Raw genomic sequence first — 24,143 nt, 5'->3', positions numbered from 1 at the left:
TGCTAACTTTCAACAAGTAGACATATATAATCATATAAGGACTAGTATCAGGGTTTTTTTGCATGCAATTATAATGGAAAAAGGAAAAGGTTATGCTGCCTTCTTTCAACTTTTAGAAAAGTTTTATTTTGTTTCTATCCGGACTTGATGCTTGTTCTCAAGTATAACATCTCTCTCAAGAAGAATGGTGATTCTGTTTCCAAGATTTCTTACCACACTTTTCAGTTACGTCTTACTCATAATACACAAGAGAGTATTAGAGCCTGATGTCAAGCTGCAAAGTGCTATAAGCATGACAAATCTTCACTTTAATTCTTGGAACTGATTTCCCTTTGAGGAGGTGTGATTTCCTTCTGTCTGTTCCCTTTAGCAGTTACTGACTTGGGAATGTTTCATATTTTCCCCTTACTAAGTAGCAAATGGCATCTAGTACTATTCCTGAATTTTATTTTTTTTTAAAGCCATTTTTACATCAGGAAACAGTTAAGGAAGATATTAGTGTGCCAGCTGCACAGATAAAGTGTTGCTTATTTTATAAGAGAATGAGGCAAAATATCAAAATGAAACCACTGAAATATCTGTAAAACCTTTGGGTTTATGTCCATTTGCCTCTGAACATTCACAAAACTCAGGTGAACTTGGATTTTGGTTCTGCTTACTGTAGATACACAAGTAAACTCTGAAATCAAGTCGGACTTGAACTAAGAAATGAACAAAGAGATTTATTTCCATCTTAGTCCTTTGTCTTGTATATATATTATGCATACATGATTACAAACATTATAGTATGTTTATTGGAAATTGTATTTTTTATATTTTTTCTTAGTATGTATTATGTTGAGGTTCTTGGTGAACAGAGAAAAAAACAATCCACTTTTTATTGAAATCCAAGAAAAGGGTTATCTATGTTTGACCTTGCAGACCTTGACTCTGTAATGAGCAATCACGCCAAGGGGAAAAAGCTGAGAAGTGAAACTCAACATAAAAAAGTAAGAATAGCAATGACTAACAGAGTTAACAACAGAAAACCAAGAAAACCCAATTCCGTTTCTATAGAGTAATTAATGCCTCTGAAAATGGATCACTGCAAACATGACCCTAAAATATTTTGGCTGCTTAGTTTAATACATCAGCAGCAATAACGTGTCATAATAAAAAAAATTGCAGAAGTAGATTAATTCATATCCTTAAAGTCATAACTATGCCCAGGCATGAACCAGAAAGCGTAGGTAAATGACTGACGCAGGAATGGCAGTGCCTAAAAGCTGAACACTTTGTCCCTTTGGACTGATTCCATGTGTAAAATTAGGAACCCAGAGTCTCCTGGCAGTCAAGGAAAGCCATTAAGCATTCCTGTGAAGTGATCTGGGGAGTCCTTCTGCTGCAGAAAGTCACTTACTGTGACTTAAACAGGGATATGTGACCCAATTCCTTCTTAGTTTGCCATCTATAAAGGAGTGTGCAAAGCTCTGAGCACTTCCTAGAAGTGGATCATCTCGCTTAAGAACTCTTTCTTGTAAAAGGCTGTGCAAAATTATTGTACAGTGTTACAGCAGCTGACTCATGAAATCCCTAACCCAGGAAGACAGGTCATCTGGGCTGGGATTTAGGTTCCATACCCAAACATGTCTAAACAGGAGGTAATCGCTCCATTCAGCTGTGTAAATAGTCAGCATACTTTAAAACAGATAAAGGAATAGATACTAGATAACTAAAGTGATAACTACTTCTCATCAGCAGAAGCCATCTGCAGTCCATTGACTAGCTTACCATTATCTATAAGGGAGTCTGAGATAGTGGCCTGCAGCTACAGGCAGCTAAATTCAGGACCCTTAACCCACAAGTGTATCTCCACATAAGGTTTCCATTGCCTGTCCAGCCTGAAGGGATCCTGGCCTTTTTCGGCTCCTCCTGTGAAGGAGAGTACCCTACTTATTGTGGCGCAGAACTGTTCTAGGTGACTGATGCAAAGAGAAGAACATCAGGGGGGTGGGGGTTGGTGGACTTCGGAGAGACCCTTGTTCTGGCACGAATGCCTGAGATCTAAGGGTGAGTAAGAGAGAGGTAGTATGTCTCTGTATTTAATAAGTAACACCCCCTGCCCATAGCTTGGAGACCTTGGGTATGGTCTCCAGTCTGGTATTGAACAGTTTATAAACCCAGTGGCTCTCTGATGTAGGTGGCAGCTGAGGACCTGGGAACAGAGACAGAGTTCCATTTTTTGTTTCACCCAAACCAGCGGAGCAGAGAACCCTTTTTGTTTGATATTTTCTGCGTTTCTCCCCACCATTGCCTTACTTCTTACACATCCAGTTTCAAGAGGATGGGATAGAATGTGGCTTGATCCATTCTGTGCTATAGCTTGGTAGTTAATAAACTCTCTGGGAGGCCAGTGGTGATAGTTTTGAGATTTTGAAATTCTGAGTAAATACCAAAGAAAAATCCTACCCTTAAATTGCCTATTAGTCTGCTATTTTGGAGCTTAGTCTATGAACTTTTTCCTGTAGCAGGTGAAATATTTTGAATGATATATAAGAAAGCCCTTGGGTAAAGATACATCATGAATAAATGATAATGGTCAACACGGAAGTCTATTCACAGGAAGTATTATCAATCAACATGAGTGATGATTGAGAGTGATTTAAGGCTGAGACTTTTAAAAGAGCATAAGCAATCTAATTTCCCTTCAATTTTCAGCAAGAACTGAGGAGATATATGTATATATACATATAAAACATAAACCGTTTAAAAAATCCTAGCCTAAAGTCTCAACTGAGTAAAAAATACAGGACTTGATATTGCATCCTGCTGCTCATAGAAAAGGTCCAATGTTGATATGTGTATTCCTTGCTTTATCAGACCTTCCTGCATCTTAATATCTCTGGAGAACTGATTCTGTCAGGAGGATTCTGATCCTGACCGACTGTTGCCATGGTATTGGGTTATTCTGGGCTGGGATCAAGAAGAGCAAACAAACCTGAAGAAGAAACTGGCTTTAAAACATATTCTCCAGCCACAGTGCCTGAGACTAGTTTTTGAAAACTATATCTTGATTTTTTTTATAACGTGGCAGTTGTTAAATACTTCTGAAAAAACATACTGGTCACCAGAAGTGTTGCTGTGACATAAATACATACATAAATAGAGAAAAATGCAGAAGAAGAAAATTGGGCCAGTTCTCACAGTATTTAAAATTGTTTGTTTTCATTTAGTGGTATAATCCCACACTGAACTGAAACTCCTCACTTCTCTGAGAGCATTGGAAAGAGCAGGACTTTTTGCAGATTATATTCCTGTTTTGCTAGGCACTATTCCAAAGCTGATGGGATTCAATAAACATCTTTTTGATATTCCTCAGCTTTTGAATTGAGTGCGTAATAAGGAATTTGTACCTATCTCTGATCCACAGACAATAATATATCTCTTCTTTTATGCCTGTTAGTATTAATTTAGCTGCAATTCATCTTTGTGTACCAAAAGTGCTGCAGATGGTTCTAGAACTACTTAAGACAGTATTTCAGTATGCAGGCACTGGCGTAATAAGTTCATATTCTTAGAGTTCCCTTGATGGGAAAAGGAAAAAGAAGATCCTAAGAGAAATCCTAGTGATGTATTATCCAGGATGATGACCCCAGAAGGATGCACAAGTTTCAGCAAGCAGTATTTAAGACAATAAAACAAGCAATGTGAAATTATGCAAGGAATGGGAGAAGTTTTCAGCAACTTCTTTATTTACAGATGGATAATTTTGTTTGCGAAATTACTGAGCATGCTTATCCTATTCCACAGGCAGAATTCACAGCCATGAGGGACCAATACATGCGAGGCGGAGAAGGCTTCATTATCTGCTATTCCATCACGGACCGCCAATCCTTTCAAGAAGCTGCTGAGTTTAAGGAACTGATTTATCGTGTCCGGCACACCTATGACATCCCCTTGGTGCTGGTGGGAAACAAAATAGATCTGGAAGAGTTCAGACAGGTAAGCAACTTCTCTGCTGGTTTTGGCCGGATTTTCCTTAGCTACCTCAGAGGTTTCTGTAGCATATGTTGTGGAGTACTACAGAGAATTAAAGCACAAGACGTGGTTTAATCAAAGAGCAACACGCTAGGATTGGTAATAAATTAATGACTTAGCAGTACTTTTCATTCATATCTTATGGATCTTAAAGTAGGCTTGGCTGATCACATCCAAATGTTCTTTGTTTTCACTTGAAAAGGGATTCCACTTTTTTTTTTTTTTTTTTTTTTTTTGAAGGTTATCTTTACGGTCAACACGGGAAAAGATGCAGTTAAGATCTTTGTGGCAAAAAAACCCCTGTTTTCTTTAGAAATTACCAGCCATTAAATACTGGGTTTTTTAAATTATTTTTCTTTTTTATAAATGTACTAGATTTAATTAAACATTTCTCAAACTCATAGTGAAAAAAAATCTAGTTAAAATAAAGAAATACATATGAGATTATCTTTGCCTGAAAAAACAGTGGCTGTGTTATTAGTGTTCAGGTAAGATGGGAACATGCAAGACTTGCGCTCACTTTGATTGATATAGAAGCTTTTAGCCACCACCACCCATAAAGCAGTAGATTTCTTTGACTATAAGGGCACTGCCTGTGGTGTTCCCAAAGTCTGTGGCAATCTTTGCTCCCTTTTTCTTTTGCTTCCTCTCCACTTCCCCATTGCTGTTTCTGTTGATGTGTGTCTTTGTGCAAGGGAGTGAGTTACAGACAGACCATCTTAGAAATGGCTTGGCTGTGACGCAGTACTGAACAGAAAATATCTTAATATCTTTATTCTTAAGCAGAAACTTTGAAAAAGGTGTGGGGGTGTGGGGGTGTGGGGGTGTGTGGTGTGTGTGTGAGGCGGGGAAGGTTTTCCTATATGGAAGTCTTAAAAGGCTCTTTATACACACTACGATTGCTTTCAAATGACTGGCTTCTGTGCAGACATATGTAACGGTTAAATAAAATGGTGTTTTTCAGTTCATTAGCATCTGTGCTCACATGATCCTGTCTACTCTTTTCCACTTATCCTGTCACTCTTCTCCCCATTTCTTTGTCTTCTTTCATCTACCTAAAAAAAATCCCAGGCACTGTTAAGCCTGAATTAGTCCTGAAGATCTGATGATGTACATTTAAAACTTCATGTCTGTTTCCAGATCATCGATTTTCTCCCTAAATCAGACTGTGACAGAGCCTTAATGGTGACAATCCAGCTGCAGTTTAATACGCAGCTTGAGGCTTCAAACAACAGTGCCATATGCAAAGTGCAATCCAATCTGTGCAGCTTCTGGGCTACTTATATACAGATGGGGAGGGAGGTGGATTCAGTTGTTTGCTGAGAAACCAGGACATTACATCCGAACCCATCAGAAATGGGATATGATAGATTACCTAAAGTTACCTATAGATGAGATTTCAGGAATACTCTGTTGACTAAGGGATATGAAGACGCTCTTCCAGTGATATTTGGTGCTGTTGGGCTTTTACATTTTAATCACCGTCAATGCATATAATAATTTATGCTTGATTAAAATGGTCCTTGATGGTATTGTCAGTTCTCCCAAACAGGAAAACTAGTGTGAGTGAATGCTCGAATTGGATATCGCAAATAGCACTCAAGATTAAGGGACATGGGGAGGCTCTTGGATATGATATTAGAAATTGTGTCTTTGAGATGTGACAGACACACAAAAAGCTACTATTCAAGGTTGTCACTGAAGACCCTGCCTGAACGTGTCTCAAGGCAATTCCAAATCATGGTCCTATAATTTTTTTAAAGCTTTCAATGAGCCAGGATTTTGGTCTTCAGAATCTTTTCCTCCATAAGCCCTTTACAACTGTAAAGTACGGCAATGTCAGAATAGTTTTCTCAAATATTCTGCAATCCATACACTGGGCCATGGGGCACCCTTACATCAGACTAATAAGATGACACAGTGCAGATCTGCTGCTTTGAATGAAGCGCTTGAATATGACTATGTCTACAGAAGCAAGTAGTGTGAATCAACAGGAGCAGAGCTGTAGAACAAAAGTTTATTCTGAAGTCCCAATTCAGGAACTGATTTTTAACTTCGGGCTAGCTCTACTCCAGGCCCCTTGCCTCCATGATAATTTGGTGCTGAGATGGATTAGTTGTGCTCCTGGGGCATATCTTCACATCCGTAGTTCGGGTCACGTTCTCAGCTATGGCTCCTCTATTCAAAGCAATGCACGGTTAAATGGAGGTGATTATAAGGTATTGCTCGGAGTGCCTCTGACCTAAATGAAAATACTAGGGTGGGGGAGGTCATCTCCATGGCCAGCTTTAAGCAAATGTTTAATACATTTCAGCAGCTAATTGTTTCAGAACTGGGACGTGAGGTTGTGCTATATGTCTAACAAACACTGAAACAAGTTATATCTATGCTTACATGTTAGCTTAAGCAACATCTAAGTAACCTGATGAACTGTGGGAAGGTAGATTGAAAGGAAGCTTTTCAAGGTCATGTATGTAGTTATGGCTTGGATGGTCAAGAGCGGTAACCAGCTAACTCTGGGGTGACAGCCAGCCGTGAGCTGACCCTGTACAGCACTAACATATCCATGGACAATATACTTTGTCACATACCAAATTCAAACAGCTGAAAAATAGTAAGTGTCAGAATGCAATTAGCCAGATTGGAATTTAACCAGGGCACCAAAGGCTAATATTGTTGCTTTTTTTCAATGACATTTTTCTCCTATGAAATTCATTAAAGCTACTGTAATGTTATTCATGATATTTGGAAACATAACACTAAGTTCAGCATTCCTAGGCATCATTTCCATTTAATGACAATTCTGCAACAATCAGACAGGCTGTAGTAGCTCGGTCAGATAAAGCTCTTGTTTGAAATGTGATCCCCTACACAATACATTTAATGATGTGTGTCACTTGCCTCAAATCCATCAACAGCATGACAAGAATGAAACTAATCTGCAATTAAATTTTTCTGTTAGGAGAAACACTACTGAAAAACAAAACCAACACATTTATTATTTTAAATTAATGTTTTTATTTTCTGATAGCTTCAGTGAAATTATAGTTGTCTTTAAAGTATGCCTGTAATTTTTTAACCTCTTAAGAAATGAGATTGTCTGTATTCTTTCTTAAAACAGGTTTTAATTACATTCATCAACAAAGAATAAACACTTCCCATTTTCTCTGAAACAATGTAGGGGAACAAGTGTGTAAAAACTGTGGGGGAAAAAAAATAACTCCTTATCTTGGTGTTCATATCCAATTTGGTGGCAAGGCTCCCTCCATCCTCCATTCCTTTCCACCCATTTGTACTGCAGCTGTGTCCAGTCCTTTCTGAACTTGTCCTGTTTTGTGTTTAGAGATTCACTGGGAGAGCAAATGTGCATGAATGGTTAAGTCATTCTGCCTCCATTCTTTGATGTTCAGCCATTGCTTTAAGCAGTATTTAAGTATTAGAAGTAACTTATCCCATAGCTATTTGATGTAAAAAATAGAACACTAACTGCTTGATTAGATACCATTTTAATTTCAGTGTTTTCTAGCATTAAAGTCCTTAGATTAATAAAGATAGGCTGTATGTCTTTTAATGTCACTAAAGTTTCAGAAACACTTAGAATCACCTGATATGAAGTACCATAGATCCTTTTACTTCAGCTAAGCTTTATCACTTTATCACAGCGCAGATGAACATCGGGTTCTTACTGAAATTTTAAATCTGTATAATAGATAAATATCTAATTAAAATGTATTCATCTTTTAAAAATACAATAAACAACTGATCCTATTTGAGCTCATGCCATGCTAATGTTAAATTGCAGCTTTTAATTAAAATATTTTATAATAAAGACACATGGCACTGCTGAAAGGTTGTTTGAAAGAAAGAAATATCCAGAAGACTTTTCCTACTGATCATTGCAATATATTACATTCAGCAACTCAGAGGGGAACTAACTAAATAAGCTCCTTTGAAGAATGCGTTGTAGTTCTGAGCTGGAAAGAATAGACACTTTCTAGTATCTTTTTCAAACTTTTAATGTGGATGTGAGAACCCCTCTGGAAATTCTACCTATGTAGAAATTGCAGAGCCTTCATGGAGCAGCTTTTTTCTGTACATTTGTGTTTGACCCCAGAGGAATAAGTTGTGGGCACAGTCGAGTCCATGGATAACACATAGATGCCCGTTGAGTCCAAGGTTAAGAAGGCAGCTCACGCTTCGTTCAGCTCTTGGCCTCTCTGGGAAGCCTGTCATCAAAGCTGTTAGCTTTGCCAGAACTGTCTTCATCCTGAAAAGAATTATGCAGTTGTTTACTCTTCCACCCATGAGCTGTCTTGGCTTCAAGCACAAACCTGAGCAGCAGCAGTGCTTTTGAAAGCATTGCCTTCCTTCTCTTTGCTAGCCTCTATCCTTCAGCAGGAAATATGAAATCAATATGAAATCTGTCTTTAAGATGGAACAGTATCTTATTTGCAGCACAAACTAATTACAGGGGCTTCTTTATATTTCCTTTCTAAGGTTTTATTATACCATCAGATAATTCTCAAGCAGGATTACAGCGGCTCGATACATTCTCGTCATCTGAACCAGCTGTCCCCAGAACATATTCACTTCGGTGTGGCTTTGCTCCGGAATTTGTTCAAGATGAGCTGACTGGTTATCAGATATTGGGAGCATCAACTTTTAGATTTCTCATTTTGGCAGTTGCTCTATTTCATGCTGGCTAAAAATCTTGAAATATCTATTGAGTCTGTGACAGCTAATGTGGTGTTGGGTTTTTTTTTTTTTTGTTGTTGTTTTGGGGGTTTTGTTTGTTTGCTTCTTTTGTTGTTGGTTTTGTTGTTGTTATTGTTGTTTGTTTGTTTAAAATTTGGTTTGGTTTGGTTTCTGTTGTATGAATAACTGTTCAGTATGTTTCAAACATTGCCAGTCTATACCTTCTGGTGCCTGGCTGAGACACTGAAAATACTTAAAGAATATGACATTATATTTTATTTCATTCTGCCAGTGCATGACCATGAAGTATTAATTGCTAGATGCTCTTCTACTCATCTGATTCATGAAACTACAGTATTCTGAACTTCTTACCTTAGCTACAGACTGAATTCCTTTGCTTTTGTGATTAAAACTGCTCTCACATTTGGAAATATCCTTTATTACTAGCAGTTTCATTTTCTCTTAAAGACATTTGGGTGGAAGCATGTGTCTGCTGAAGCCTCTGGTTTCCCATTCCCCAGGCTGTTGCCCTGCACAAACAAGGAAAAGTTTTGTTGTTTCTCCTGAACTTTGTAACTGCAAGTCAAGGGAAATGCATCTTCTGCCATTTACTGCCAAAGAATAGTATATATTTGACTTAACTATAGACATGGTAATTAGACTAAATGAGTTGGTCAGATTCTCTGTAAAATCTATACAGAAAAACAGGATTTATCACATATCACAAAAGTGTATCATCAAGTGAGATGTATCTGCCCATGAAGACATCTGCCTGTCCGTTGACCGCAGAGGGCAGCATGGGCAGCTAACTTTATATATATATATAGATATCTGCTAGCCTTTATACAGCAATACATGGGGGAGACAAAGAGTAACAGAGCTGTTTACGATATCTTTTCAGTTGAGAATCTAAACTTACTGATTCATTCTGTTATAACTATTCCTGCTAACTGCAGGCCAGACATTTGAAGCATGCCTAGCTTACCTTTGGCTTTGAATGAATAAAATTTATAAATAGTCATTCTGAAGTGGTGCTTTCCTCTAAAGATCAGTGTGAGCTGTGATCTTAAAATATCTCAGATTTATTCAAGCAAGCGTACCCTAAATAATGGCTACAAAAAATGTAGTGGTATCCTTAATGGAAAAAGCCCCAGAGGAGAATGTGGCACAGAAAAGCAAATTCTTCAATACTATTTTTTTGAATGTTGCAATGAATTTTTAGATTAAGCCATTCATCCATCTTATGTCATCTTGCCTGTTCATTTTCCATGGACATCCATGCAGTTCCATTTTGTTAGCATGAATGCCTGCTGAAAATGAGTTACATTGGTAAAGAGTTGCCACCATCTCTTCCATTTGCTCGCCTACATATTGCCTTTCCCTCATGACATCACATATTCTTTGTTTGCTCCTCAAATTCTGAATAACATAAGCCATTTTTGATGTTTTGATGGAATGGTGACAGTTGCCTGAATATTTGGAATTGAAACCACCGAAGTTGTCATGATGTTTTATTATCTTAGAACACTGTCAGACCCTTTATAATTACTTTAATACATTACCAAAATATGTATCTGGATGCTGTCATGTTCCTCTATGCCTCTCATTTCCCTTTGTTTTTAATTTAGTTTGATTTTTCAACATTTTTTCCTCATTGTTCACTGTCTTAAGTAGTCCTTCTTATACCGTTTAAATAAAATCTATTCAATGTTTGATCCCCCCCCCCCAAAAAAAAAACCCAACAAAAAACAACACCAAAAACAAAACCAAAACCAAAAAGGTGTGCTTTTCCATGCCAATGTGATTGTAGAAATCAATTTGGCAGTTGTAGTCTCTTGGAAGGAAATTCTATTATTACCAACTTAACTGTCTCTATAGATTTATGGATAGGTTACCTCCTTGTCATGACAATACTTTTATATCTCCACAACCTCCCCAAACCACACCTTCATGTTACCCAGGCTGCAAAAAATGCAATCAGACACACAGAGAATTGTAATGAAACTCTTGGCTCATTTATTGATTTATAATTGTGTTAACCTGTGGTGAAACATCCAGTAAGCCCTGTAATCCCTTCAACACAGAGCAGGAGACATTTGAATGGGACTAAGATGCAGATAACAAGCTGCTCTAGAAGAGAAGAAACAACTGAGAAAGAATAGCCGAAATGCGGATAAAAAATGTTTGTAACAGAAAAGCTGGATATTCAGAGATAAAAACAGAGGTAACTAATTGCTTGTAGCCAATCGGGACGTACACCAATGGCTATGCATTAGGGATGGTGCTGCAAGGTGACTTCACAGCCAGGCATACTAAACAGCGACACACTTTATATTGTTTTAAAAGGGTCCCAGTACTTTTTTCCTGGTTTCAGCTGGGATAGAGTTAATTTTCTTCCCAGTAGCTGGTAGAGTGCTTGTTACCTCCACCTGCTTTACCTTCACCCTTTACCTCGGAGATCGTTTCCTCCCCACGTGGCAAATCTTGACTTGGTGTGTCCATGTTTGGCTTCCGTGGGAGAATGCCTTGGAGGAGAGGTGTGAAGCTACAGAGATACTCTCACCTCGTCTTCTTGATCTAGATTGCTCCTCAAGGTCAGCTTGGACTATGATATTTCTCTGTTTGATCTGTATACTGGGAGATGAGCTGTTGTGAAGACTTTAAAGGCACTTTTCATTTGGCAGCCATGCCAGCAGAATCTTTCTTCTTAGATAAGCAAGAAACTGCTGTTGGAAAAGTACCTGCACGGGTCTTCTGCAAAACAGCCTTTTGTAGGGCTTGTTTGTACATTCAGGATGCCAGTGATTTTCTCAGAGCCTCTCAGAAGGAACTGCTGGTGACAAAAAGATGACACAAAGAAGTACAGCTTACAAGGAAAATGACAGTCGTGTCATCTGTTGGTGGTTAGCTTGTAGTTAGCAGTCTGTACAGATTTGCACGAAAGAAAAATTTGCGAGAAAGCTAATTATGGCTGAAGGAATTCCATCATTCAGTTTTTACCGGCAGAGAAAAGTATAAGGAAGAATAAAGTCTCATTCTGGCTCCTGCCCTTCTCCAGGGACTGTGCTCTACAAGTCTAGTTGCAAAATTCCATTTTATTAATTTTCAGGCTTTTTGCTGAAACCTTCATTTTCCTATCTGTGAATCTTCTTCTTGCACACTGTGCACAAGCCAGATATCACCCTATTCTTAATGCGGAAAGAGGAGAGGCATGAACATACCTCATCAGGCAGTACTAATTGGGGCACAGTCTTGCCTCTCCACCATCCATGCCTGAAGCAATATGACCTCCCATCTCTCAAGATTTATCCTCTCATTTTCTCCACTGGGGCACATATAGGTGAAAGAGAATGGTGTGCAATGTGAAGGCATTATTTTATATACATGTTGCTATTTTTACATCAGCAAAATCAAGGTTTTAGCCTAACATATATTATTTACTACAACTCCAGTTCAGGAAACTGTTTAAGCTTATGCCTAATTAGAGTGGAACTAATGCATGTTCTTCATGTTAATCTGCACTTGAGCAAAGATGCTGTCCTGAAACTGAGACAGTAATGAGCAACTTTGTAAAAATGAAAGTACTTTGGAAAAGTAGCAGATTAATATAGGAGGCAACATTTACTGAGTGCATTGTCTGTATAAAAACGTGAATTCCTGGAAGCAAGGATAGTTTCCTGTGTGTTTTTGCAGTAGTAGCTCAAATTACTTGAAAGAAATTTTACCAGATTTTAATTACAGCTCATCACGGTGTCACAAATAATAAGAGCATGACCTAGCATTTAAAGAAGATTAATCACTTTAATCATCTTTGTTTTTGAAGATTTGCTTGTGTTTTTGTCTTAATCACTCACTTCCCCACCCCAGCACCGCCCCCCCCCCCCCAGATGAATTAGGAAGTTAGAGAGGTTTGTTTTTATCCAGATCTAACAACTTGGCTAAGAATAGCAGCATGTTAGCTTCACTCAGTGTGATGTTTAAGCCGTGCAGTCATGACAATCAGGAAAAAAAAAAGGGGGGGAGGGAAAAATCCCCCAAAATTCTTACCCAAACAAACCAATCTGAAAAAGAAAACGAAAGAAGTATCTCTGTATTAAACTTTCAATTTCTTATCCATAGTCTCCAAATTTTACAGTATAAGATCTATGTACAACGTCTGCTCCTAAATCTCTGAATAAATTGTTTGATATAGCACAGTTAATTTAAGAAGGTCCAGGAAATTACTTATGACAAAATTACATTAAAGCACATTACTACAGTTGAAACTGAAGATGTTAAATATCTATAAAATGTCACAATTCAGGTTTCAATGTTAGTCCTTTATGGTATTAATCACAGTTTTAGTGATTAGAACTCCAGACCCAGTATGGGAGTCAAGGTATGGTGTGTTGTTTAATTGAAATCAATCAGTATTTGAGTTGATACAGTGTAATATCTTAATCCACCTTGTACTAATGGGTGTTATTTCAAGAAGAAAAAAGGATGGGCTTCACTTCTGACATTGTTGCATTTATTTCTTCTGTGTGTCAGGGAATGTTCTTTTCCTTTGTTCCCATCTATGTCATTTTTACCACCTACTACAATCCAAAAAGGTTAATAAGGAGAGAAATAATATGTCTTGCAAATTTTTTAAATTGTCTGGTACAAAAACTGACACAAATGCAGAGGATTTTGTGTGTGCCTGTTGTGTGTGTCTGCATGTTTTAACATTGTGATCTAACACCAACAATGTGCTTATTATAGGATATTCATCAGCACTACAGGCCATCCTTTGGTATTGCTGTTTCATATAGTCAGTCACTGACATTTTGAATTTGCTTTACACCTCCTCTGAGGTGGTGGGGAGGACAGTGTCTTTACATTTAAGGATCTTTGTCATTATCACAACCATGGGATAATTCTTCCATTCTGTTCCTAGCTGTGAATCAATATAATATCTTCTTTCATTATTATTAAAAAAAAATAAAGCTTGCCTTTGCTTCTGAGACTCCTTTTATTCCTACAGCTCATGGGTTCTTGGATTTTTAAACCTGAGGAATGCATAAGAAAAATAAGTTTTGTCGATTTTTCTCCCCCTCTGAAATCTGAGTGGTATTACTCCAGACATGCTTAGTCCTAGCTCGCTGAAAGTACAGACTAAACTTAGTCACCTTCCTATCGTTGTGTCAAACCTTCCTAACAATTGCTTCGAACCACACATGAGATATTGTTGTCAAGTCCTTGTAGATTTTCCACTGAAGTCAAACATAAGTTTATACCGGTTGCAGGTGACCAGGCTGGGAGGCATGGCCACATTCTCAGAATTATCTGGGCATTTTCACTTAATGAGTTCTCAACAGATGCAGGAATGTGGGCTTCAGGTGTGATTCCTGATCTCTTTTGCTCTATTCTTAACATATCATGTAAAGAAAATCATGTGGATTTTCTATATTTAATTAAAAATGGAGGTTATTTTTTAAATAATTCTTTAAATAGGTTCTTTGTTACTGGTTGAGAATGGGTTGCAGGTGATTGTGTGTTTGGTGGAGTCAGAAGAGAAGGTGGAAGAGCAGGAGGTTGGAAGAGAGAGTCAAAATGTTGATCTATGCATTCCTTGGAGTGAAATTTACATTGAGCGGTCATCAGACCTAGTGGCATCTGACTTGATTTGGGCTACAGATCTGCATAGCTAATTTCCCAGTGCACTCCACTGAAGAAATGTTGTTTATGGAGAAGCTGTATTCCCTTTTGATCCCATTTTCTTTCCCATCTGAAGTGAATGAAATTATTTCACTGGTGATTGCCTGTGACTACAAGGTGACTGGTGATGCCAGTTAACCTTTTCAGGATTATAAAGTTCGAAAAATCAGCAGGGAGTTAGAACTTGACACCAGTTTGATTTGATTGTGAGGAACTGCAACTGTGAGAATCCTTGAGATTTGTCAGAAAAGAAAAAAACAAAACAAAACAAAACAAAAGAGGAATGGGAGAACTATAGGTATCACAGATGGGTCAGAAATGCTTTGTGATCAATGAGACTGAAGCCTGAAAGTCCTTTGGGAAACATCAGGCAGGAATTCAAAAATGGTGGCTGCAAAAAAATAATAATAATTCTTGAGCCCTTAAATAATTACTGTATAAGACTTTAAAAATATTTAATGTAACTGTAGTTCTGAATTTTGAGTCAAGGAGTATATCACTCCTACATATGATGTCTTTGCTCTTGCTAGAGTTCTGTACCTCATTCTGTAAACATTTGAGCTTATGAGGAGGAAGCAGCAAAATGTGGAAATGGTTCACAGTTCTTAGTTTATTCTGTGGAATCTGGAGTACAAAGCTATGGCTAGATGGGGACAATGGTAAAAGTGTCCTTGTGCTCTTTTCTGAAAATCTTTCCTGACAGTCTTAGTTCAGAAAATTTAAAGGTAACAAGAACTGAATTTTCATCTGTGCCAGTGCCTGCAGTTAGTTTTTCAGAACATGCTACAGAAACTGCGACCATTTGTACCACTGGTGTGTGGACAGAAGCAGTTCTTCATTCTCCAGGGCTGTTAACCTAGCCCCATTTATGTCATTTAAATGTAACACACAAAAAATAAAAAATACTGCTTTTACTAATTTTAGAACTATATCACATAAACCAAAAAAATTTATTTGTCCTGATTGCCTGACATTTTCAATATGCAATGTCCATAAAAGAGAAATTGCTTTTTATGGAGCACAGGTAAAGAGGCCATGAGGGAAAAGGAAGATAATTAATAAAAATAAAATCATAAACCCCCACAGAATAGTTCTGATCGGAATTATTTTTTTATTTCCCGCATACACGTAAGTCAAAGGCTTACTGTTATGTCAAACTTACACAGTAGTATAGAAATCTTTATTTTTGTAATTAGCAAGTTCCTTAAACTTGTGAGTAGAACAACTGCTGTTCTTTGGAAGTATGTTTCATTAAAGCGAAATAGGATTGGAATGGCTATTTTCCTTCAAAAATAAAAATAAAAATAAACAACAGAAAGCTTCATAGTATTGCAATCTCTGGTAGAAAATAGTTGTTTAAAAACCAGTGATACTTAGAGAAAAACTTAAGACAAAGCAATAATAAAGAAGAAAACATCCCATGCTACCTGAAATTAATACGCTATTACTCAGAAACTCCATAATGCCACTATCCATTAAAATGTATTATTCTGCTTCTTCAGTGTATGGTTTTATTTGTCCAGATAGTGATTGAAAATAGACAGATAATTTAGAACATCTCAGTTTTTCCATATTGATGAAAGTATCAACAGCGCCTATATCACGTCTTTTCTCCTCCTGTTTGTGATTCTCATTGAAATTCTGTCTAAGGTCTGAACAAAGTCAGTAATGTTTTGCCTTTACCTGCCTCCATATCTGTGGTTTTATCTTGATGAATAATGTACTTAAATGAAAGGATTTTGTGATACTTGTAATCTGAAAAATCACAGAAAAGATGGAGAGTTCTGAGGTGACTTTGATAGATACGTGGGCAGTTAAACTGAAAAATGGGATTATGGCATTGTTTATTCATTATTTATATCAGAATAGGAAAGACAGTTACAGAAGATCTGCAGTCTGGACATAAGCTTCCCAAAATTTAGAATTAGGACTTCATGTTTGAGGGTTTCTCTAGCAGACTGTCTAAATTCAGTACTTGTGCAGCTTACAAAATGTAAGAAATGGGAGAGTTCAGAGCTAACTGATCATATGAATGGTAACAAAGCATCATGAACAGATGGTATTCACCCAAGAGTTCTCAAAGAATTCAAGTATAGAATTGCTGAACTATTGAATATGCTTAAAGTTGAATCAGCACCAGGGAAATGGAAGATGGCAAGTTCAGAACAGTCCAGGGAGCTGCAGGAAGGTAAATCCGAGTTTTGCTGAGTAAATCGATAGTTACTAAAAGAAAGAACAGAAATAACAAGTACATGAATAAATATGGTTCTAAAGACAAAAGCCACCATGGTTTTCACAAAGGTTACTTATGCTTAACAAGTCTTTTACAGCTCTTTAATTTAAGTCACCAAACATACAAGGAAAAGGGTTCCAGTTTCTTTAAATTTCCAAAGAGGTTTATGCAAATAACGAAAATAAAATTGAAGGAAGACATGTAACATGTTAATAAGTGTCAAAAAAAGAAGCAAAGGCAAGAGTAAATGGTCAGTTTATCAATGAACAGACTATCACTGTAACTCCATGTAGATATAGATATTCCTGTTTTAAATATATCCATCAGTAACTGGACAATAAGATGAAACATTTTCCAAGTTATTTAACTTTTTGGGGTAGTAAAAAATACAGTTGACCATGATGAAGTTTAGGATTAATTCTCAATATATTTAAAGCCTGGATGGTAAGATGAAATTCAATGCTGAAGATTGGAAAGTAGTAAAGGGACAGCCAAGACAATAAACACATGACAAAGGTCTGCAAACAAGCTATCACCACTGAAAAAAGTCACTTCAGGATTACTGTTGGGTGATTTCTGTCAGCTCAATGCTCTGTACCAGCAAAAAAGCAAAGTGGGATGTTAGCAAGGGAGTAAAGAATAGAGCAGAACAAAGCAAGCGCTACATGTCATTAAGCATTGTTTCAGTACCCTGAGTTGTAGTGTCCTCCATTCTTCTCAAAAGTGATATAGTAGATTTTGAAAATATGAAAGTAAGTAGGCAAAGATAATCAGGGGCACTAAATATCTTTCATATGTGGCTACATCAAATAAGCGTTGATGCGATTAGTCAGGAAAGGGGGGAATTTTGACAGGAAGAGAAAAAATCAGGGAAAACAGAAATAAATGAAGAATATTCTTTGTTCCTAACAATACAGGAACCGGGAAGAATTAAATTAAACATTATATGATAAACAATTGAAAATGCTCTCTTACACAGTACAAAACTAAGCTATGGAACTCATTGCTGCAGGAATTATAAATGTAAAAGCTTTTTTTGACAGATTTAAAAGCAATTCAACCAGGCATCCAAGGAGTATTAGAGAAAAACATGACATTTCTAGCTCAGGAAGTGCCTGAGCCTTAGATTCCCAGTATTTGCTATGCTTGGTTAGCTTTCATGTCCTGTCCCTAAGCAAGTTGCTGCTGTTGATGATAGCATGGGGGGACAAGGCAGAACTGTGGGCTGATTTAGTGTTACTGCACTTCTGCTGTAATATGTGTATAAAAATGAACCACAAAATTTAATTTTGATGCAGCAGACACAGGGAGGTCTCATGAAAACATTCATTTACATAAATATTTAGATTTGTATACACTTCTATGTTAATATGTACAGCAGTATTAACATACTGTTCTACTAAGGTACTAGATTTTCCAAGCAAATGTTAGCTTGAAGCAGACATCGCTGGATAAAGATGTTCAGTCTGCACTAGAAAGCAGTCCAGAACAATGGTCCCAAGAGTCCTTTCTTAATACAGAACTGCAGAACAGTCAGGGTTGGAAGGGACCCCTGGAGGTCACCCAGCCCAACCCCCTGCTAAAGCAGGGTCACCTACAGCAGGTTGCACGGAGCTGCATCCAGGTGCATTTTTAATGTCTCCAGAGGAGACCCCACAGCCTCTCTGGTCAGCCTGTGCCAGGGCTCTGCCACCCTCAAGGTGAAGAAGTTCTTCCTCACATTCAGACGGAACTGCCTGTGCTGCAGTTTGTGCCCGTTGCTCCTTGACCTGTCACTGGGCACCACCAAAGAGAGCCTGGCCCCGTCCTCCTGGCACTCACCCTTAAGGTATTTGTATGCACTGATGAGGTCCCCTCTCAGTCTTCTCCTCTCCAGGCTAAACAGGCCCAGTTCCCTCAGCCTTTTCTCATCAGGGGGATGCTCGGTCGCCCTGCATTGGCCCCTCACCAGTAGCTCCCTGTCTCTCTAGAGCTGGGGAGCCCAGAACTGGACACAGAACTCCAGATGTGCCTCACCAGGGCAGAGCAGAAGAGGAGGATCCTCTCCCTCGACCTGCTGGTCGTGCTCATCCCAATGCACCCCAGGACTCCACTGGCCTTCTTGGCCACCAGGTCATGCTGCTGGCCCATGGGCAACCTGCTGCTCAACAGCACTCCCAGACATTTCTCCGCAGAGCTGCCCTGCAGCCAGTCAACCCCAAGCCTGTGGTGGTGTGTGGACTGTTCCTCCCCAGGTTCAGGATCTTAACACTTGCCTTGGTTGAACTTCATGAGGTTCTTCTGCCCAACTCTCCAGCCTGCCCAGGTCTGGCCAAATGGCAGTGCAACCATCTGACCTGTCGGCCAGTCCTCCCGGTTTTGTATCATCAACAAACTTTCTGAAGGAGAACTCAGTCCCTTCATCCAGGTCACTGATGAAGAAGTTGAACAGGGCTGGACCCAGCGCTGACCCCTGGGGAACACCGCTGGCTACAGGCCTCCACCGAGACGCTGTGCTGCTGACCACAGCCCCCTGAGCTCTGCCATGCAGCCAGTTCTCAATCCACCCCGCTGCCCACTCACCTAACGCACATGTCCTGAGCTTACCTGTGAGAATATCATGGGAGATGGTGTCAAAAGCCTTGCTGAGGTCAAGGCAGACAACATCCACCACTCTCCCCTTGTCTCCCCAGTCAGCCATTCCACTGCAGAAAGCTGTTAGGTTGGTCAAGCATGATTTTCCCTTGGCAAATCCATGTTGACTACTTTTCAAGAGCCTATGCATCTTTTAATATTCTTTATTTTGTGTTTAACTGTAGGAAGTTTTTTACCAGTAGTCACATTTACTAGACTAGTTACTGTAAAGGAAAATCAAAGAATCATCACACGATGACAGCTAATTCAATTCAAACTAGAGGTTTCCAGAAACTTTTCTTACACGTGTGGTTCTGTTCTCTAATTTAATGTATATATTAAATATGCACATAAGACAGGAGTCACAAGAGAATCGAGAATGGTGTCAGAGATAGAACCCAGGAATCGTGACTTCTACTCATCAGATCAAACACCAGATAATGTTGTCTCCCTTGTGCATGATTATGTGCTTTGTGTCATTTCACAGCAGAAAATAACAAGTAGTAAGGGGTGGAGAGATTCACTGATGCATCTGAGGAGGCAAGCTCCAAAGCCTAAGGCATTGCCTTTCAAAACAATTTTGGCTATGAGTGCTTGCAAACAGATGTCAAGCTGGGGAAAAAAACTGATCAGCAGTGCCACTAATTTGTTGTCCTCAATGCTTCACTAGCTGGATGATTTCCCATCCTGGACTAGTGGCCCATTAAACCTGTCTTTTATTGCATGGTCATAAACCTGAATGACAGAAAATAAATAATTAAGACTAGTCAGATAGAAGGCAAAGGATTTACGTGACCCCATTTGTCAAAGATAGTGAGGGACAAATTGGAATCTAAGGGCTAATATAGGGAAACATAAAAAGTGTTTGTTTTCTGTAGCACAGAGCTGAGATGTTTATGGCAATGTGAGGAAAACACGAGGTTCACAGGCAGAGGTATTATCCCAATTATCTGGTGTGCCAAGAAGGAAAATTGAAACATTTTTCCTGTTCTCTCAGAAATACACTCACCTTTCTCCCAAGAAGAGGAGGCTGGGTAGGATTACCTTTGAAGCTGGATGCTTAGGGATTGGGCATTGTTAAAAGATTAAGATGGTGCTTACTTTGAGGAAAAATCCTTGATTTCTGTTACATATCAAGAGGTGAGCTGAACTTTCAAAGCCAACGTTACAGAATTGAAAACCTTGCAAGTTCAATCTTATAGTCCCCACAATTTTAAGTACTTAACTTGTGCACATCTAGAAATAAATGAAGAACAATGTCCTGCTATGCATTGTCTTTCTTTTGAGCAAACTGTATAGTCTCTATTTTTAATATTGCTACTTTCTAGATGCCCTTCTCCAAAGATAATGAAGTTCATGTAGGGCTTTCCTTTAGCTTCAGTATACTTCCAGATGATGCTTCAGCAAGTCAGAATTTATTCCCGTTGTTTCCTTCAGCAGTATTGCTCCTTCAGTCAGGAGGAATAATGAATAAAGTCAGCAGAACTGTGTCTTTGGTATCATAATGCACAGTGGGCTTGGCCTAGTTACCAAATTAAAAGATACAAACTTTTTATTGCCTTTGAGCTGCTGCTTTGACACCAGAGACATATTAGAGGCAGTTGGCAACTGCCACTTCATTCTTGTTTCCCAAAGCTGCAAACATCACCACCATATTTGACTGTTCAGGAATTATCTCTATGATTTGAATTATTATCCCAGTGTGAAATGCTGTGTTTTTAAAGCAGACTACTTTTTCTGAAAAAACATTAATATTTCAAGCAAACGAGACGTTCATTCTACCCCGAGTACCAATTTTTTAATGCAGTTTCTTTTCCTAATATTTACCAGCCTGTAGTCATCTTATGAGGTAAACTCCAGATATATATTACAGCATCTAGTTCATTGGAAAGCCGTTGAAATCCAATATGAAGTTCTGAAGTTGCTAGTCATACTGAATAATTCCAGGTAACACAAGATGTTCTGCCGTGTACTCTAATGTACTAGATCTCACTAAATTTTGCCCTAGCCTCTCAAAATAAAGGCTGGAAGTCTGCATAAAGATCCATGACTTGGGGTTAAATATAAGTCTATTTCTTTACCCTTGAATATTAATGACCTGTGAATTTAATACTTTCTGAGATTGTGTTGTCTGAGGTCAGAGTCATGTCTTTCATGAATTGTTTGTGTTTCATGTATTTTTATTTATTGCAGAATGGTCTTCTGGTCAGTATAAATGAGGTTCCTATGAACTGGCAGCAATAATATAACTGTAATGTTGCCTTCTCCTCAAAACACCCCAAGGAGTCAATTGGCTTCCTTTGAATGCCCTAATATTTTGATTCCCATGTCAGAATTGCATCTTGTAATCCCATTTCTAGAGTCCCATGCATTCTGGAAAAACTCAGGAAGCTATGCAACTCCCTTCAACAAAAATCACTAAATGTGCCATTCAGACAACTCCAGAGAGCAGCCTTTCCTACCAAAAGGGTCTCCCCCAAGTATTAGGCATCACTCCAGGTTACATAAGGCTTTTCTGGAGGGTGTGCTTGATTTCAGCCTCTAAGTCATGAACTGGAAATTATCAAAAGACGTCAGTAACAACTAAAACACATTCTTTTGGACTGTTTGTGTTGGAGTCTCTTACCCAGCTGTTGCCCGAGTCCTGTTTTCCTCTAGACATGTGGGTAGTGTGGCTTTTCTCATGACTGATCCACAGATTTTGTTTTTGTGGCCTGCACTCTAATCAATTTTATTAATTATCAGTAAATAACTGTAGGTATTTCACTGAAAAAAATGCACTTAACAAACCCTTCAGCAACAATAGACCATTAATGAGGAAACAGATAAACCTTGTCTGTAATTTCTGTTAACAAGTTTCTAGTTCTTCCTTTCAGTTTTTCTTTTAATTCTTTTTCTTTGAGCTTTATCTTGTGTTTGCTTCAGAGAAGCATCATTAACAGGCAAAACCTGGGAAAAAAAAAAACAAAACAACAAACCAACAACAACCAGATTATTTCTTTTTAATAGAAAAGAAGATTAATTTGTTGCGCTGAAGACAAAATAACATTTTAATGATAATTAGGGGTATATAAATAGTTCTCAATAAGAAAGATTAATGCAGTTTTGATAACCATTATAGCAAAATATTGAGGGTAAACTGCTAATACACTGGCATCACTGATTTTATGAACTCATTTTATTTCAGTTCCTGCTGTCATACAAGACAGTATCTTTGAGTGTTGCAGAAGCATATATAAATATAATTTTATATGCAAAATAGAATGGTTAGGAATATGCAGTGAAAAATGTCCGAACAATTATGTAAATTGTTATGATTCTTAGAAAGCAGAGTATAAGTAAGCATTTAAGTTTTAGTGTGATATTTTTATTATTATTATTTCACCTTTAATGGAGGCTATTTTGTGTGTGGGTGAACCAGAAGATTATGTTGTAGCTAGCAAGAATGTTCACATAATTTTTGGTACACTGCGTTAATAAAACAAGTGTAATGAGCCATAGTGGTGTGCAATATCAGGTCAATGTGAGAATTAAGCTGCAAGTAATTATAATACTAAGATTGGTTGTATTCTAATTATCCCATGGCTAATAGTACAGAGATGATTGGCTGAAACCAAAATTATTTGGGCTGGAGTAGTTTTAGTATAGATGAATATTAGCTGTTACATTGTCATTGCACTTCCATGAAACAATATGATCATTTGTTTCTCTGTAAAAAACCCTACCCCTCAAAGAAGCAGTTAGGTTTTTCTTCTAAATTGAAATGAAAAATGTTGCTAGATTGTTAGAAGCAATGACACAAAGTCCCTGCATTTATTCTAGGTTTTATGGTGTAAGTAATGTTAGGCAAATTTGTATTCCATTCACCTCAAAATGCAAGAAGATGACTGAAACAATGATCCCCGTGAAACTAGTAATTACCAGAAGCAGTGGATGGATATAGTTGTATTCTGAGCACAAATTGGACACCAGTCTCAAGCACAAACTTGCTGTGTGCACATGCTGTTTGCATGCAAGCTTATTCTCAGATGGGAACTTCAGGAAAATTTCCAGGTGTACTGAAAGACAGATGGGGAAGAATTAGGATTTGTTCCCTTAACACGTCAACACCAATGTAAAAGGTCCTGTTAGAAGTATATTCCCATGGGGTTAGGTTTTCCCTCATCTGCCCAACCTAAGAAAGCTACAATTCATTTGTCTAAATTTGACCTGGTCACCCATTCAAAAGGAGAAACAAAGGTTTTGTGCAATCAGATGATTATCTGTCCTGTTAAGAATCTTTTCTTGGGATGATATGGTGAGTACTTACCTGACACTGACCGTTTTATTCTGGTGTTTATATAACATCTGTGACTGGTTCAGTCTTAGAGGCTTTTAGACATCTTATATAATGCATCTGCCTTTAAGGAATATCACACATTTAAGAGAAGGCAGAAAGGTCAGACACTTGGTTCGCTGCTGGCTTGTGTCAAACTTGTGCGTTAGAAGATTCAAAGGAATTAGTAGGAAGCCTCCTTTGTATGGCTTTTTAGATGAGAACATCTGGACTAAATCAAGCTGTGACTGCCCTACACTTGGCATCCAGATAGAAAGAACAAGGTCAACAAAGTATACTGGACTTTGGTTCCCTTTCTGGCTTGTGATTTTGGGAATTGAACAAACATGGTGCAGGGGAAATTACATAAGTAAAACTAAAATTATGGATGGATCACAAGTCTGTCCTGAGGGGTATCAGCTGTGGAGGGGGGTTGGTATTTGGAAGCATTGCATGTTCTGCAGATGGTATAGGTTTAGTAAACAAAACAGTTTCACTAGGTGGAAATTTTGCCCAAAGGAAATGGTTCCTAAAGGGACTACTCTGCAGAGGTCCCTGCTCCACCCCAGGAGTGACTGACAGAATCTGTCT

General features: G+C 38.2%; 1 protein-coding gene across 1 annotated transcript in view; it reads left to right on the top strand.

Annotated features, from left to right (window-relative positions):
* The window catches only part of RIT2 (Ras like without CAAX 2), a 179,443-nt gene that overhangs the window by 88,778 nt on the left and 66,522 nt on the right, over positions 1-24,143 (top strand). The window contains exon 4 of the mRNA XM_040580358.1: positions 3,790-3,981. Within this exon, the coding sequence (XP_040436292.1) occupies positions 3,790-3,981 (192 nt within the window). The remainder of the gene's footprint in view (positions 1-3,789; positions 3,982-24,143) is intronic.

The sequence above is a fragment of the Falco naumanni genome, chromosome Z, assembly GCF_017639655.2.
Source record: "Falco naumanni isolate bFalNau1 chromosome Z, bFalNau1.pat, whole genome shotgun sequence".
Lineage (NCBI taxonomy): Eukaryota > Metazoa > Chordata > Aves > Falconiformes > Falconidae > Falco > Falco naumanni.
This window is presented reverse-complemented; position numbering and strand designations above follow the sequence as displayed.